Below are 14,240 nucleotides of genomic sequence, written 5' to 3'. Positions count from 1 at the left end.
CTGCCTTTGCCTTTGTCTGACGTCGAGTGTATCCGAGCTTTGTTGGCAAGTGTTGCTTTGTGCTCGCGACTTGCGATGAACTCATAATTTGAACTCTGACATCGGCGACGCATGCAAAGGACCCTCGCTAGATAAGGGCTAAAAATCAATACTGCAGCGCTGCAGAAATATTTGTTAATGGAAGAGTGCTTGTTCGCCATTAGCAGGCCACTGAAGTTGAACTTCCAAATCGCATTCGCATGACCGAAATACATTTTTGCATTATTGCAATTGCAGTTGGGCAAATAAATGGCCGCTGCTCTTAATGCTGTCGGCAAACAATTGATTCCACCCAATAGTGCATTTTCGTCCCGCCCACCAAAGTAATATCAATTAGCGCCACTCGTGCGATTGATGGATGCATAAATTACACGGTGCGAGCGGATCGCTCTATACAAATTACGCGCAGCGTGTAATATGACAGGCGACGGCGTTCAAACAGCCATCGCTCACTCCGAAGTGGGATTTTGGGGGTCTGGGCTATACTTGCTCCAGGGGGAATTGGGGTTGCTCAGATGATTGCCGAGGCAGGCCATCCGTTCTGACAGCAGCAGGTGCTGCCATTTACCAGTCGCACACAGTCTCTTTTTGAACTCCGCTTAGAAAAACATTACTTCTTAATAAATAGGACATTAGAATGTATCTTCAGATACATTCAGTATCTTGTAGCCTCAAGAAGTTTTCTAAAGCATATATTTTGTAGGATGATGTTACTCTTTAGATTTTAAATAATTACTTAAATTTAAATTTTTAAAAATACTATATTAAAGAGCGATATCTCAGATCTTCATTAAAGGTCCTGCAATAGGATGAAAGTAAGCTTTGCAAGAAAGGTACAATTTCGCTTATGATTATTTTCCTTTATTTCTAAAACATACAGTACAAAAAATGTGTAAAATTCTTAATAAAATTCACCGCTCTCCTAATAATAGACACAGATTTTCGACCATAATTGTTTAACTTTATTATTGTTAAGCACTAATAATATGTAAGTGAGTAGCCGCAACTCATCTTATAATACTTACCAAATTAAGGCGAAATAAGCGCACGTAAATGACGATTCGAGAATGTTTTTTAAGTGTTCCCTGTCAGAGTTCCTTCTGGTGGCAAGACGTCCCCGACCGCATAATTTGCGGCAAAGCCCTGAGGAAATGTCGCCGCTAAAGTTGCGGCTGTGTTTCCCACCAAGTTTCCCATTCTCGAGCGGCAGAAACACACAAGCATACTTATAAACTTGCCGTCAAAGTCGTTGGGCATAAAAATTTATCATCTTTTCAGTCGAGTGGGAGTTGGGTCGGTCTGTCCTCGCTGTTGAAATTAACTTAAAGTCCTTAAAGCAGTGCGCTTTTAATGTTGTTAAGTCAAAGTTGATTTCCTCGGCTTAACCCGGTTCGCTTTTGTCCCTTTTTTTTTAGAGACGACCGGTGCCAACCACATCAATCGACTCGACGACTGGCGGCGGCACAGCTTTGCTGTTAAACGAGCTCAACGGAATATTGAATTTATAAATCCCCATGATATGGCGCAAATTTGTTTGACTGACAAATCTATTCGCGCGCCCTTGATGAAGTCGCAAAAAGCGAATTTTTATATTGACACATCAGCGTAAACAAATTAACTTTAACGCCCTGCAGCTGCAGCCATTGAAAGGATGTAAAAAATGCGAAAAAAATCCATGACAGCTGAATGAACTGGGGCGAATGCACGGAGTTACGAGTTCGATTTAAAAGCCATAAACCGAATGCCCTCCGGATTTATTATGCATGGACATATTTAATTAAAAAAATGTTAAACACTTTCTTTAATTTTCAAATGGACAGACTGAATCGTATTAAGCACGGCTCACTTTTTGCCATCGGGCATATTTCATTATCGAATATAAATGTATTAACTTTATGCTTAACATATTTTTCACCGAGCCTTAAAACTATTTTAATGCTTTTCCTGAAGTATTTGTTAAAGAATACCACATATTAGCATACAACTTTTTAAACCAACTTAATTTGTAACGGAAAAGAATGCTAAAAATGCAATAATCCATTTCCGCTGATATGTTGGCAAATTGTAAATAAAGCTGGTAGTTGGCACATTTGACTTTAAATCCAGACCTTAATTCCCAGTTGGCTTTAAATCTTAATTTATCTTCCTTAGAGGCGATCCTTAAAAATACCATTAACGGCGGTCTGTCGCGTAAAATTGGATCTGAGCCGCCTGCAAGTAGTATAATTCCAGAGCAAAATAAAAGTTATGAATGCAATGCATTACAGATGTCCAGCCGAATGGCATTTCAGGCGCGCCAGGCAAGCATATTGATAAAAAACATGAAATTGTCAGCGGGCAGGAAAAGTGTCCGAAAAGCGAAATGAAAGCGCTGGCAATAAGGGAAATCGTAAATGCTGGAAAAACGCCCGCTGGCTTCTGCATTCGAGCCATTTGCCTGCGGTGTTGCAGTGGTTTCGATGGAATTGCTGGCATGATGATGAGCCAGGATGGTGATGATGGGGCTGTTTTTCTGTTGACAGTACACAAAAGCGTTTGCTCTCACATTTTTTTTTCTTTCTTTTTTTTTTTGCAAATTTACAACTGCAATCAAGGCGTGTTGAAAATGACCGAAAGCGATTCGCGCATGAAACAATTGAAATTGTTTTCGATTCCATTCAGCAAACACAAATAGCACCTGAATTTAAATAGAGCTCAAAGTGGCGGCCAAACATCACGGCATAAGTATGGCGTTAAAGCCAAACACTCAGTGCTGGCTCATTGTCAAGAGCAAGAGACTAAATGTTGCAAGCCGACTGTGTAATTATTTTTTTTTTTTCAGTTATGAACACAACGGCCCGGTAAATACTCGTATATATGCTGGCTCCATGTTGCAGGTTGCAGTCGAAAAAAGTTCAGAAAAACGATTCGTTTTCGGCTTTAAAGTACTTGTGGAGGCCCTCTACATTTTGGAATACTTTTTTGGGTGGCTGCAATTTGCAAGTGGCAAACAGTTGTTACCAATCCTTTTTTTTTTGTCTTGTGCTTCCTCACTTTTTCTGTCTGGTTAGCTTGCAGCACACGTAATTAAAAATTCATCATACGCCATGTTGACTGCGACCGACTCGAACAAAAAAAAAAGCAGGAAATGAAGCGGGCGCAAAAACACGGCTTGTGGGAGGAGCTAAATGAACTTCAAACTTTTTGCTGCAAAACTAATTGGAAAACAATTAAGGTTTACCCACTTTCAAAGGCTTCGCAGACAAATGAAAACGGGCTAGCACACTAAATTGAGCAACCCTACCGGTTACAAGTTTATATTACAATATTTATAATCAAAATCCACAATATCGCGAGACCATTTTTTCCCTTTTTCTTCTTTTCTGTTGCGCCAAAACTTTCAACTTGCTACTTTTACCAGTTTTTCCTGTTGTCTTGTTAAACTTGCCCCTTTCCCAACCACCACCACCACCAGCAGCAGCACCGATCCCGAGCAAACAAAACTATGGGAATTTGCTTCGGGTTCCTGCAGGATTGTGGAAACAGGAGTACAGCGTGGTCAGGTAATTGAAAAACTTTGAACGCTTGGGCTTTTGGGCTTAGCAGGCCGAAAGTTTTCGATTTGAAGTTTCGCTTGTTACAACGGCAAATGCGCCAAAGAGCAGTGCTATTGGTGGCTCAATCAATTGGCGATTTAAATTGGGCCAGCAGGTCCAGCCCCGCCATCCCGAGGCACTTCGAATTGGGCCAAATGCTCTGCTCCATTCGCATCAATAGGCTTTGTCGCAGTTTTTGGGCCTCGGCGTTGGCTGCTCGGCAGCTTCCGGTTCGCTTCATGTTCGCTTGCATGTTCGTGCATGTCGCGTGCGTGCTGCCAAAAAAACGGAAATGCACAAATCATGGAGCGCGTGACATTGTTGTTGGTGCAGCCAAAGCGGAAATACGAGCGAAACATATGTGGAGGATGCAGAAGGGAAAAGGGGGATGCAATTGTGAGGACGGAAAGCGAGGGGAAATATATGGATATGGCTAACATACGCCAGTCCTGCGGAATAATTAATTTTCAAATCATTTTGGGATCCAATGGAGTCGTCTTTATGCCATCACCTCATTGATTGCGTTTTTTGTTTAATCAGTAAGTAGCAGAAAATCGGGATATAACAAGCTCATCACTAAATTTTTTCTAGCAAATTCTATATGTTTTAGGGATTATCGTTATGTTAGTTTTTAAATATGTGTGAGAAAAAATTATATAAAAAATGCAGAATTAACTTAATAATTTCTTTTAATATTCAATTTAAATTAAAGTTACGAACCCAAACATAAGCCATAACTAAATAAACATGTCCTCATCAATAAAATCAAATTGAAATCAGGTCCTACAGCCCTTTAACTCCATTAATAAACGGGTTTTTCAAAAAGTGTCAATTTTATTTTGGTATGCGATGAAGTTCGTTTTTTCAAGGGATTAATTGTTCGTACTAATCCGCCCACCTGATTCTGGGATGTGCAACATTTTTTCTTAGAAACCGCTTAGTTCCCACAATTTTAGAGCAATTTTTTTTCACACCAGAAGGAAGATTGGACGTCAAGTCAAACAAAAAACTATGGCAGGCAAACAGAAAGCGCAACCCGAGCGAAATCCACTACTGACACACATGCAAACGAAGGGATCTGAGGACTTCGGTGAGGAGTAGGATGCACGATGCAGGATGCTGGATGTTGGATGCTATATGCTGTATGCTGGATTCTGGATGTGGTGTTTTCAAGGAGGGGGCAATATGTTTACACATGTTATGGCTAGAATAGCTTCAGTTTCCACTGCTCCAGTGGCTGTCAGCAACTCTGGGGCACGTTCGCTACAATTGAAACTTAAACTTTTTCCGCAGAATGCAAAATTGTTGCAGCAATAACAAATGGCGGGGCTAAGAAAATAAATAAAGAGCGGAATCATGCCACAGCACAATGCAAGTTGAACAAAAGTTTCGGCGCGAATGCATGAATGTATGGATTTTTTCCGTGCAACTTTCAGCGGAAGCGGAAACGCGTGTAGCGCCATTGCAATGGCCGCTTTGTTTGCCAATATTTGACTCAAAATAAAACGCGTGCGAAAAGCGCTGTACTGTAAAAAAAAGTATCCTAATGGCATAGATTTATGCGAATGTGAATATAGTGTCATTTTTATTCAAGCTAGAGGAACCCATTTGAAATTATTAAATATTCATGAGCTAAGGAATAGCTTTTAAAACCAAGAACTCCAAACTTTAGATAAAATAATGGTTTTGAATGGCTTTAAGTTTGTATATAGTTAAACATTTAATTCCTACTTAAGCGAACATAAATCTCAACAGGCCATTGGTCATTTTTATACCATTCTGTATTACGAAAGTATTTAAAGAAGAAATGCTCCATTGTCAACGAAAAAACTTCTTCCTCTGAACAGGAACTAAAACTTTTTTATGTGTAATCCCCAAAATAAAGCAATCATGGTGGCGAAATTTTTCGCGGTTTTTCCATCACCGCGGTGCGATGTGAACAAGCGTAGAAGGAAGTCCCGGATCCATCGACCATCGAGCCATGGGAGCAACGTGGCACCATGGCACTATGGAACCACCCACCCACGGGATATTGCCGACTCTGAATAGGTGCGAGGACAATCGACCTCCGACGTGGCCTAAATGCAATTCAATAGTTAACTTTCTGGCCATTGTGGCAGCCGGAACAATGCAGATTTATGCGCTTATCTATGAGGCGGTTCAACGACATTCGTCGGGAAGGAGATAGAGTTATAGATATATAGGTATGGAAGTTGCCTAGTAGTGGAGTTGTGGACTCCACGAAAACATAATTAAAGTGCCAGTGAAAGATGGCCGCCAGGCAATTAACCGCATTGCCAGCCCCACTACGCTCTACTCCGGTCCTTTTCATCCCATCCCGAAAGTTTGGACAACAATGGTGCTGCTGCTGAAGCTTTAGCCAGAAGCCAATGGCAATCATAAAGTCAGTTGGAGCACGGAAATTGCGAGCTGCGGTTTAAAAGGTGGCACGCTCTCGCCATAACTCAGCACCCGACACCCGGCACCACTCCCGACTCCTCACTACTCCTCGCTTCAAACTCCCGATCCCGGACACGTGGCGGTGGCTGCTGTCTTGGCCGAAAACTATGCAGCACCAGCTAAACGGAAATTGCAAACTGCGGCTCCTTGTCCTCGCTGCTCTAGACCATTTTTATTTATTTCTCATTTTACAAGCACCTTGGGAGGACTGGTCAGTGAAAACGCTCGCTTTGTAATTATACATATTTAATGCACTTTGTTTAACGGATACATTTTGTGGCCCGCTGCTCTATTGGTGCAGATTCAGGTAGAAATGTTGCTTCTGCAGTTGGAATACCATAAGCTCATTCTCCTAAACAAATTCTAGCTCGATTTTATGGGAATTCTTCAGCTCATGATCGATGTGTTGTTGCTTCTGTTCCACTGCTCCCAAAGAAACCAAGTGTCCCTGGGCAGAGTTTTGGTGATGCTGCTGTTGGACTTCAAGCTCCACACGGTGCGGTGGCTTCTGGTCAACAGGCTTGATCTCAATTTCCAAGTGCTGTGGAGGCTTCTGTTCCACCTGCTTGATTTCCAGTTCCACCTGATGATTTTGCGAAGAATGTTGTTGCTGCTGCTGCTTAATCTCCACCTCCAAGTGCTGAGGTGGCTTCTGCTCCACGGGCTTGACGCCCAAAGAAACCAAATGTCCCTGAGGAGAGTTTTGCTCGTGCTGCGGCTTCACCTCAAACTCCAATCGCTGGGGTGGCTTCTGCTCCACCGGCTTGATCTCAAAGTCCACGGTGTGAGGAGGTCTCGACTCGACCTGAGAAGAACTTTGTTCCATGTACTGAGGCTGCTTGGGCTCCACATGATTGATTTCCGCATTGACCTGGTTGCTCGGCAGAGAGTTGTGGTGCTGTGGCTGGAATTCAATCTCCATGTTCTGGTGCTTCTGGCCCGGTGGTCGTACCTTTGCAAATATGTGAGCGTACTGATCAAGCTCACTGCCTGGTTTCGGCATCACCCTGACTGGCGGAGCCGTCAAAACTGTACCGATTAGTGCCAAAATTATTGCTGCCTTCATCTTGATTGGTTCACAACAAACTGTGAATCAAGCTACTTTACCATTCGACTTAAATACCCAAATCGAAGTGCTTGAGGCCCCAATATTTTGCAACTAATTAGGTGTCAATAACATCTTATCAGAGCACGTAAAACAGGAGCCGCGGGGAGAACCCTGAACACAGTTAATTGCAACAGATTAGATACCGACATTCAGATAAATCAGGCGAGACGAGACCCATCATCCCCTTTCCACTCTGTCTGCAGATGATACAGATTTCTAATTAAACGCAGCGGGTGGAGTTAATAAGACTACTTTAATGCATATGGAGCTAAACTCATGTGAGCTTAATGTCGTAGATGCGTACCAGATGATCCTCACCACAACTCGCAAGCTGGAGTTGTTTTCCCGGGCGGAACTGCAGACGTCGAACGGTGAGATGATGAGCTTGGCTAAAAGTTTACAAAACATTAAAACTACAGCACATAAATAGAAGAAAATACAACTAACCTCTTATTCAAATCGCTTAGTAACTTCCATGCTCCTCGAACAAACTGATATATTTTTATCAGTCCGGTTTCCGTGCCCAAAGCAAGAATGTATGTGTCATCTGTACCACTAAGATAAGAATTGGAAAAAGCCACGGCTGTGATTGACTCATTTTTAAGTTCTAAAACTCCATTCGCCTGCCAGCCATTTAGCGAAGACTCCTTGCAGTCTTCTTCCTTTTTCCAAACCACTACTTTTCCATCCCTTGAGCTCGTCACAAAGAACTGACCATCATGCGACCAATCACACGACCAAATGATGCGTGTATGAACTCCATTGGATTTGTCAGTGCTGGCCACCAGTTGATAGCTTACTGAGGAATCCTGCCTCTCGTAGAGACACCAGCGACGATCCCGGGACACTGATAGCAGATATCGCGAATCGGGGGAGAAACTAAGTTGGGTCACTGTCAACTGGTGTCCACTCAGCTTCTGTATTTGCTTCCAGTTTGAAGGGTTCCTGAAAGAAATATCATTTCGTTCTTAATATGCCCATGTGCATGACTAATTAAAGATTTTTAGAAAGTACTTTAGCAGCAAACTGTGGCATGCATAATGCATTGTTATATCCCGCCTCAAACTCTGCAATTATACGTACCATAATATAATCTGAGCATGCTCGGCATTGCTGGCTTTGCAAGTGGAGGCCAAGAGGGAACCATCTGCAGTGGCAGCTAGTGCAAAGATTTCGTAGCCATGGCCATAAAGCTTCTGCAGCTCGGGCCAAAGTGTATTCTGCATTAAAGTCTCTTCCTGCGGTGGTGTTTCCAGAGCAATAGGCACAAAGTAATTGTCAGGGTATTCGTCTTTACTGGTCTTGCTGGTCGACTCCACTTCAGAATCTACCTTGTAGACAGCCTTGTTGGATAATCCCAAAGAAGGCACGGAAGCTCCTTTGGGAAGAGCTAAATAAATTTAAGTTAAAAGGTACACTAAATAGTAATATAATCCCTCAGCTGACTTACAATCCAGCAGAACGTCTCCCGCATCGTCATTTTCTATCCCACTGATGTGACGAAAGTTTTCAATGAAGTTGGCTGGCGCTTGAAAAGTGCGCACAATCTTTTCCTCAGCTCCGCTGGCAAATTTATAACGTGAAAGCAAAGCCAACGCCTGCATATCATATCCATGAATTTGTGGACGAGCCAGCTCGTGCCACGTGGGATTAGCTCCATCCTGTAGCCACGGAGCGTGCAGTCGAGTTGTTTGGTCTGCAGACGCGGTCATCAAATAGGCGCCGCTATGTTCCCAAGCCAGATCCCTCACTTCGCCATAATGACCACCAACGATGACACCTGGGGTCCAGAGCTGTGGCCGATCTGGATCTTGGCTCCAAATATGAAAGCCACCTTGGTAGCTGTGGGCCATGATCGAGTGTCCATCGCCGGAGAACTTTCCACCATAGAAGCCCACGGAGTTTCCACCCACTTCACCCACGCGAACTTCTTCCAACCAAATGCCTTCTTCCGTAGGTGCCCAAATTATGACGGTCTTGTCAATAGAAGCGGATAGAAGGCGGAGCTCTAAATGGATAACGTTTTTGAAAGGTCTTTGGGGAGTTCAATTGCTGTGCTTTACCTTGATCGGGTGTTTTGTGCCAGTGGACCCCATAAATCCATCCCTCATGTCCATATAGAACCGATTCCAAGCTCACTGCATACCAGGCTTCTTTCCCCAGTTGTAGTATCTTCTCCTCCACCTTTATCTCATCGTCGTTGTGGCTCAATTGATGCAGATCAACCCGATTCTCTTGCATTTGCTCTTTGCTGCGCGGCGCAATCCGCCAGAGACGAATAAAGTTATCCTGAGAGCCACTGGCCAGCAGCAAATCCTCGCCATCGACAACGAAATCCAGACCTCGAACCCAGTCTTCGTGGCCAGTGAGCTTGTGTTTGCGTTGGAACTGCCGACCTAGTGAATCTCCTTCACCTGCGGTTTCTACCTGTTCCGACCACAGGGAAACAGTCTCGTCATCGCCACTGAAGGCGAGCAGAACCTGGTTGCTCTTGGGCAGCAGCTGCAGTCGAAGACAGAAGCAGAATCCGTCGGATAAAGATATGGTTTGAAAGCACACATAATTATTATCCTGGAAAGTCCACAACTTGATGGTGGTATCTGCTGCTGCGGTCGCCAAAAGCCAGGAGCCATCCTGTTGGCGAATTCCATCCACAGTATTTACGCCACTTGTGTGTCCTTTGAGAGTGAAGCTCTTAGTCGTTCCCGTTTCATCCAGTTCCCAGAGAATAGCAATTGCATCATCTCCGCCGGAAAGAAGTTTGTCGCAATCCAACCACCTCACAGTGTTTACTCGCTTTGTGTGCTCCACCAGCGTGAACAGGACCTTGGCTGAGTTGCCTTGAAACTAAAAATTGGTTAAATATACTATGTTTCCAGTAAAGGCAAAATTTCCTACCTTTGGATCCATAATGGCTATGGCGTTACATGCCCCATAGGCAATCCAACCATTTGGACCCCAATCCGCGCATTCCGTGCAGCGGTTGCAGGCCACTGAAGTATGCAGATTCTCCACTTGCATGCTAATGTTGCACTTCTATTTTTTAATGACAACTAAATTCGAATTGAATGTCGGCGAAATTGTTTTGTTTTGGCACATGTGCTTCAAATAATGCAGTGCTTCTAAAACTGTCTCATCTGTTCATAAACATATGATTTCTAAGGGAGTGCAAGTGAGACAACTATATGTTGTGAAGAAGCTGGAATAGTGAGGCCAGCCGACAATATTGAAAAGTCTGGCAGGGCTAGTTACGAAAGTTACACCTGTTTGGTTTTTGATTTTTCGGTATTGCAGACCATTGCAAAATTTTGACCGAATAAATATTGCAACTTCTGTAATACTGGGTATATGATGGATTTTAAAATTTGAAAAGGCACAAACACAGCTGCTACATTCGTCAGCCTTTTCACTTCAAATCTAGCGCTTTTCCACTGCTACTGTTTGGTCACACTGGTGCGCAAAATAACTAAAACAAACTCGGAAAAGGCGTCCGCAAATGTTTTCTTCTGCTGCTCCCCGCGTTTAATTAAAAGTAATTTTCCTAATTGATGGCCAGGGGTGAGCCCCAGTTGCTGATATTTGACCTTTCACCGCCAGCGTTTCGGATTTCCAATCAGAAAGCCAACAGCTTGCAACTGACTCACAACGAAGTCACTTGAGATTGTCCGAGTTTTTTTTCAACTTCGGTATTCTATTTTTCGTATCTCCCCTGCAGCTTGTGAGCGTCTTGGAATGCTGAATGTGTTTCGCCAGCAGTATAATCGAAGCGCACAGGAAGTTATTTATAGCGCCGCCGGATTTGGATCATTCCGATCCAGCCACACCCACGATTTCGACCAGATCCAAAATGCCGAGGGGGAAATCCCGCCTGCAAACCGAAGTTTGTGGCGATTGCGGAGCTGGTGATCCATCCTGGGCGAGCATCAACCGGGGCATCCTTCTCTGCGCCGACTGCTGTTCGGTGCACCGCAGTCTGGGCAGGCACATCTCCATTGTGAAGTCTCTACGCCAGGGTAACTGGGAGCCCTCGGTTCTGAACTTTGTGAACTCTCTAAACGCCCATGGAGCCAATAGTGTTTGGGAGCATCATCTGCTGGATGGCAGCACCAACTCCACCGGCGGAAAGCACGTGCCACGCTGGCGGAAACCCACGCCCAAGGATGCACTCCATCCCACCAAATCCGATTTTATTAAGGCCAAGCATGTGAATCTAACGTTCGTGCTAAAACCCAGTCTCCAGGATGACGATGATGGCAATGGCTCAGCGGGCTGTCTGGAACAGGAGCTGAGTAGACAGCTCCATGCCAGCGTGCGGACCAGCAATCTAGAGACTTCACTGCGCTTCTTGGTCCAGGGTGCAGACCCAAATTACTACCACGAGGACAAGCTATCAACGCCACTTCACATGGCCGCCAAGTTTGGCCAGGCATCACAAATCGAGATGCTGCTCATCTATGGAGCCGATGTGAATGCCTTGGATGGCAATGGGATGACTCCTCTGGAACTGGCCAGGGCCAACAATCATAACACCATCGCCGAAAGACTGCTTGATGCCATGTACGATGTCACCGACAGGATCATTACCTTCCTAGGTGGCAAGAAGCCAGATCATGCGGTGAGTTTAGATCTTTAATTACCTGCAGAGTGAAATTATACTTTAATTGGACAAACCATTTAACCTTATCCATTGATTAATCATATATGTATTAAGCCAATTAAGCTATATCCTTGTAACTCCTTAAGTTGTCTTCAGTCTAAAGTTTATAACTATCTATTTAAATTTTTGTTAGTCACAGAACTATATTTATTTAATGGATTCATATTTCCATGAGCAAATGCACAGTTGACTCGACCTTTCCTACCCATTTCCTTATTCCGTTCTATTTAAATACTATTTCCATACGTAGAGTGGCCGCCACATGATTATTCCGGATGCCAATGGCGCGGACATAAGCGAGCAACTGAAGATTGCACGTGGAAAGTTGCAACTCGTGCCAAATAAGATGTTTGAGGAGCTGGTCATGGACCTATACGATGAGGTGGACAGACGCGAGTGCGAAGCCAGTGAGTATGACTGCTAAACATAGACTACAAACAAAGCTAATCTTATTTTTCTTAACGAAATAGTCTGGTCGACAAGCACCCTGAATGCTGATCATGCAACTGTGCCATTTTTGCCGGCTAATCCATTTTTGAGCGCCACGCGCAATCAGGTTTGACCTCGCCGTACATTAATGATTCGAACCTTCATTCATTGACATGGTCTCGCCTACAGGGTCGTCAGAAATTGGCACGCTTCAATCGCGCCGAGTTCACTGGTCTCTTGACCGACGTGCTCGTCGATGCTATGCGACGCCAGAATATGGCCAACCTGCGTCCAATGGATGCCCCAGTGGCCGGGCACCAGTCGCTGCAATCGCTGCCGTATGCCAACAACTCAATGCTGCTCGGCTCGTTCGAGCAGGGCGGTCATGATCCGAATCTGTCGGACGACGAGCCCATTTATGATCCGGTGGCCAGCGATGACGACTATGCCCCAGTGCCACCAATGGCCCAGCAGGTAAACCTAATGCGGCAAAAGATACTCAAGCTGAACAATAGCTTTGGCTAGAAGCGTAAGCGAAGACTGACATTTAGACAACCCGTGCTGTACCCATTGTGTTCATCCGTAGGCCAGGGCACTATAGCTCCCTGATTTTAGGCAACCTAATCCATTTTCAAAGGTAGAAGTCCAAATGTAGAACATAAGCCTCAATAAAACTAGCTGATACTTGTGAAAATGTAGTTTAAATAAGTAGTAGTTGGTACCGTGATTTGTCTGCCTTGCCTTTTGTTTTTATGCAATATTTATTTTTAAAGATTTTGTAATTATTAGTTGTACTTGATTTATATTGATTTATTTTCCTTGTTTTTATGCTTTTTATTTTACTTAGGCCATTGTGCATACGCCACCGCGCAGCGCGAATTCGCACAACGAAATGGAAACGCTGCGCAAACAGCTGAACGATTACAAATCGGAGATCAATCAGCTAAAGAACGTGGTGCAGATGCTGTCCAGCGAGAACACGCAGCTCAAGTCCAAGTTCTCGAGCGCATCGAACAACAGCGTGTACGATGAGCCACTGTGAGATTTTTCATTTGAATTTATTTGGCTAGCTTTATTTTTATGATTTGTTTTAAATTTTCCTTTGCATAGTCGCATTGATCTGAGCTTGAGCAGTCCGGATACAGAGCACGAGCCTCTGTCGCTACCCGAAGGTGGGACTGCCAATGGGGAAAGCGGCTCCTCCAATGATTCGTCAAATCAATCGACCATCAAGCGTCCAGCCAGCATGTACGAGCGTCGTTTGGTACCCAATGTGGCCAAGGGCAATACGGACATACGAAATACGACCAGCATGTACCAAATGGCTGGGGATGGCAAACCTTTTGGTGAGGAGGTCAAAGTGCGCTCTGACTTGGTCACACGCCGTCTTAAGGAGCTCATAAGAGCTATGCAGCCAGTGCCAGAGGATCAAAAGCAGTCGATTGCTCCACATGGAGAGCTTATACGAAGTGCCGTGACTGATTTAATTGCCCTTTATGCCAATTTGGTAAGATGAACATAGGGGCTTCCTTTATAAGGATGTTTCATAATCATAAACATATATTTTAGCCACCGAATGCCAGTGACCCGTCTCGCGAAACCCTTAAACTGCTAACCCGCCAGAACATTCTCATCCAGCACGAGTGCGAGAATCTGCAGAAAGCCATCGAGGCGGATGACAAGCAGGCCATACAGAAGAACACCTTGGAGGTGCGCGACTGCGCCTTCCACATTGCCAGTGCCATAAAGACTTTGGTGTTGCAGTTCTATTGAGACGCCCAAAACACAATCATCGACATAGAAGTTTAAACTCACTCACTCTTTTTTGAAGTATTAACCGACCACTTTAGTGCCCTGCTGACTAACAAAAGTGCTTCCGCCAAATAATTTAAAGAATCCCCTTTACATATAGTTTATGTATTTAATAAATGTTTACATAAATCAATGTACTTCGTTCAATATACACAAAATG

General features: G+C 44.2%; 3 protein-coding genes across 4 annotated transcripts; 1 reads left to right on the top strand and 2 right to left on the bottom strand.

Annotated features, from left to right (window-relative positions):
• Positions 1-6,221: 6,221 nt before the first annotated feature.
• CG12934 (uncharacterized protein) lies at positions 6,222-7,164 on the bottom strand. Of its 2 annotated transcripts, none has more exons than NM_001299361.1 (1): positions 6,222-7,164. In NM_001299361.1, exon 1 carries the CDS (start codon positions 7,138-7,140, stop codon positions 6,427-6,429), a length of 714 nt encoding a protein of 237 aa, NP_001286290.1. In that variant the 5' UTR covers positions 7,141-7,164; the 3' UTR covers positions 6,222-6,426. The 2 variants fall into 2 exon arrangements, with proteins under 2 accessions (NP_001286290.1, NP_610601.1); NM_136757.3 differs by having other exon boundaries at positions 6,307-7,164.
• A 253-nt stretch (positions 7,165-7,417) lies between these two features.
• On the bottom strand, positions 7,418-10,317 carry Elp2 (Elongator complex protein 2). Its single transcript, NM_136756.4, has 6 exons — positions 10,081-10,317; positions 9,246-10,029; positions 8,633-9,190; positions 8,266-8,572; positions 7,630-8,127; positions 7,418-7,571 (listed from the first exon to the last, which is right to left on the bottom strand). Exons 1-6 carry the CDS (start codon positions 10,201-10,203, stop codon positions 7,457-7,459), a joined length of 2,385 nt encoding a protein of 794 aa, NP_610600.1. The 5' UTR covers positions 10,204-10,317; the 3' UTR covers positions 7,418-7,456.
• A 307-nt stretch (positions 10,318-10,624) lies between these two features.
• Positions 10,625-14,234, top strand: Git (G protein-coupled receptor kinase interacting ArfGAP). The gene is made up of 8 exons (NM_136755.4): positions 10,625-10,714; positions 10,898-11,797; positions 12,090-12,246; positions 12,310-12,395; positions 12,458-12,742; positions 13,116-13,306; positions 13,379-13,775; positions 13,838-14,234. Exons 2-8 carry the CDS (start codon positions 10,922-10,924, stop codon positions 14,039-14,041), a joined length of 2,196 nt encoding a protein of 731 aa, NP_610599.3. The 5' UTR covers positions 10,625-10,714; positions 10,898-10,921; the 3' UTR covers positions 14,042-14,234.
• The last annotated feature ends 6 nt before the right edge of the window (positions 14,235-14,240 follow it).

The sequence above is a fragment of the Drosophila melanogaster genome, chromosome 2R (genome assembly GCF_000001215.4).
Source record: "Drosophila melanogaster chromosome 2R".
Taxonomy (NCBI): domain Eukaryota; kingdom Metazoa; phylum Arthropoda; class Insecta; order Diptera; family Drosophilidae; genus Drosophila; species Drosophila melanogaster.
This window is presented reverse-complemented; position numbering and strand designations above follow the sequence as displayed.

Excerpts from the sequence above, each read along its gene's own strand:
- Git (NM_136755.4), top strand. The coding sequence starts at position 10,922 with ATGTGTTTCGCCAGCAGTATAATCGAAGCGCACAGGAAGTTATTTATA. Across the intron at positions 12,743-13,115 it reads TGCCACCAATGGCCCAGCAG|GCCATTGTGCATACGCCACC; the intron begins GTAAACCTAATG and ends TATTTTACTTAG. Across the intron at positions 13,776-13,837 it reads TTGCCCTTTATGCCAATTTG|CCACCGAATGCCAGTGACCC; the intron begins GTAAGATGAACA and ends CATATATTTTAG.
- Elp2 (NM_136756.4), bottom strand. The coding sequence starts at position 10,203 with ATGCAAGTGGAGAATCTGCATACTTCAGTGGCCTGCAACCGCTGCACG. Across the intron at positions 10,030-10,080 it reads TAGCCATTATGGATCCAAAG|TTTCAAGGCAACTCAGCCAA; the intron begins GTAGGAAATTTT and ends ACCAATTTTTAG. Across the intron at positions 8,128-8,265 it reads CATGCTCAGATTATATTATG|GAACCCTTCAAACTGGAAGC; the intron begins GTACGTATAATT and ends TATTTCTTTCAG.
- CG12934 (NM_001299361.1), bottom strand. The coding sequence starts at position 7,140 with ATGAAGGCAGCAATAATTTTGGCACTAATCGGTACAGTTTTGACGGCT.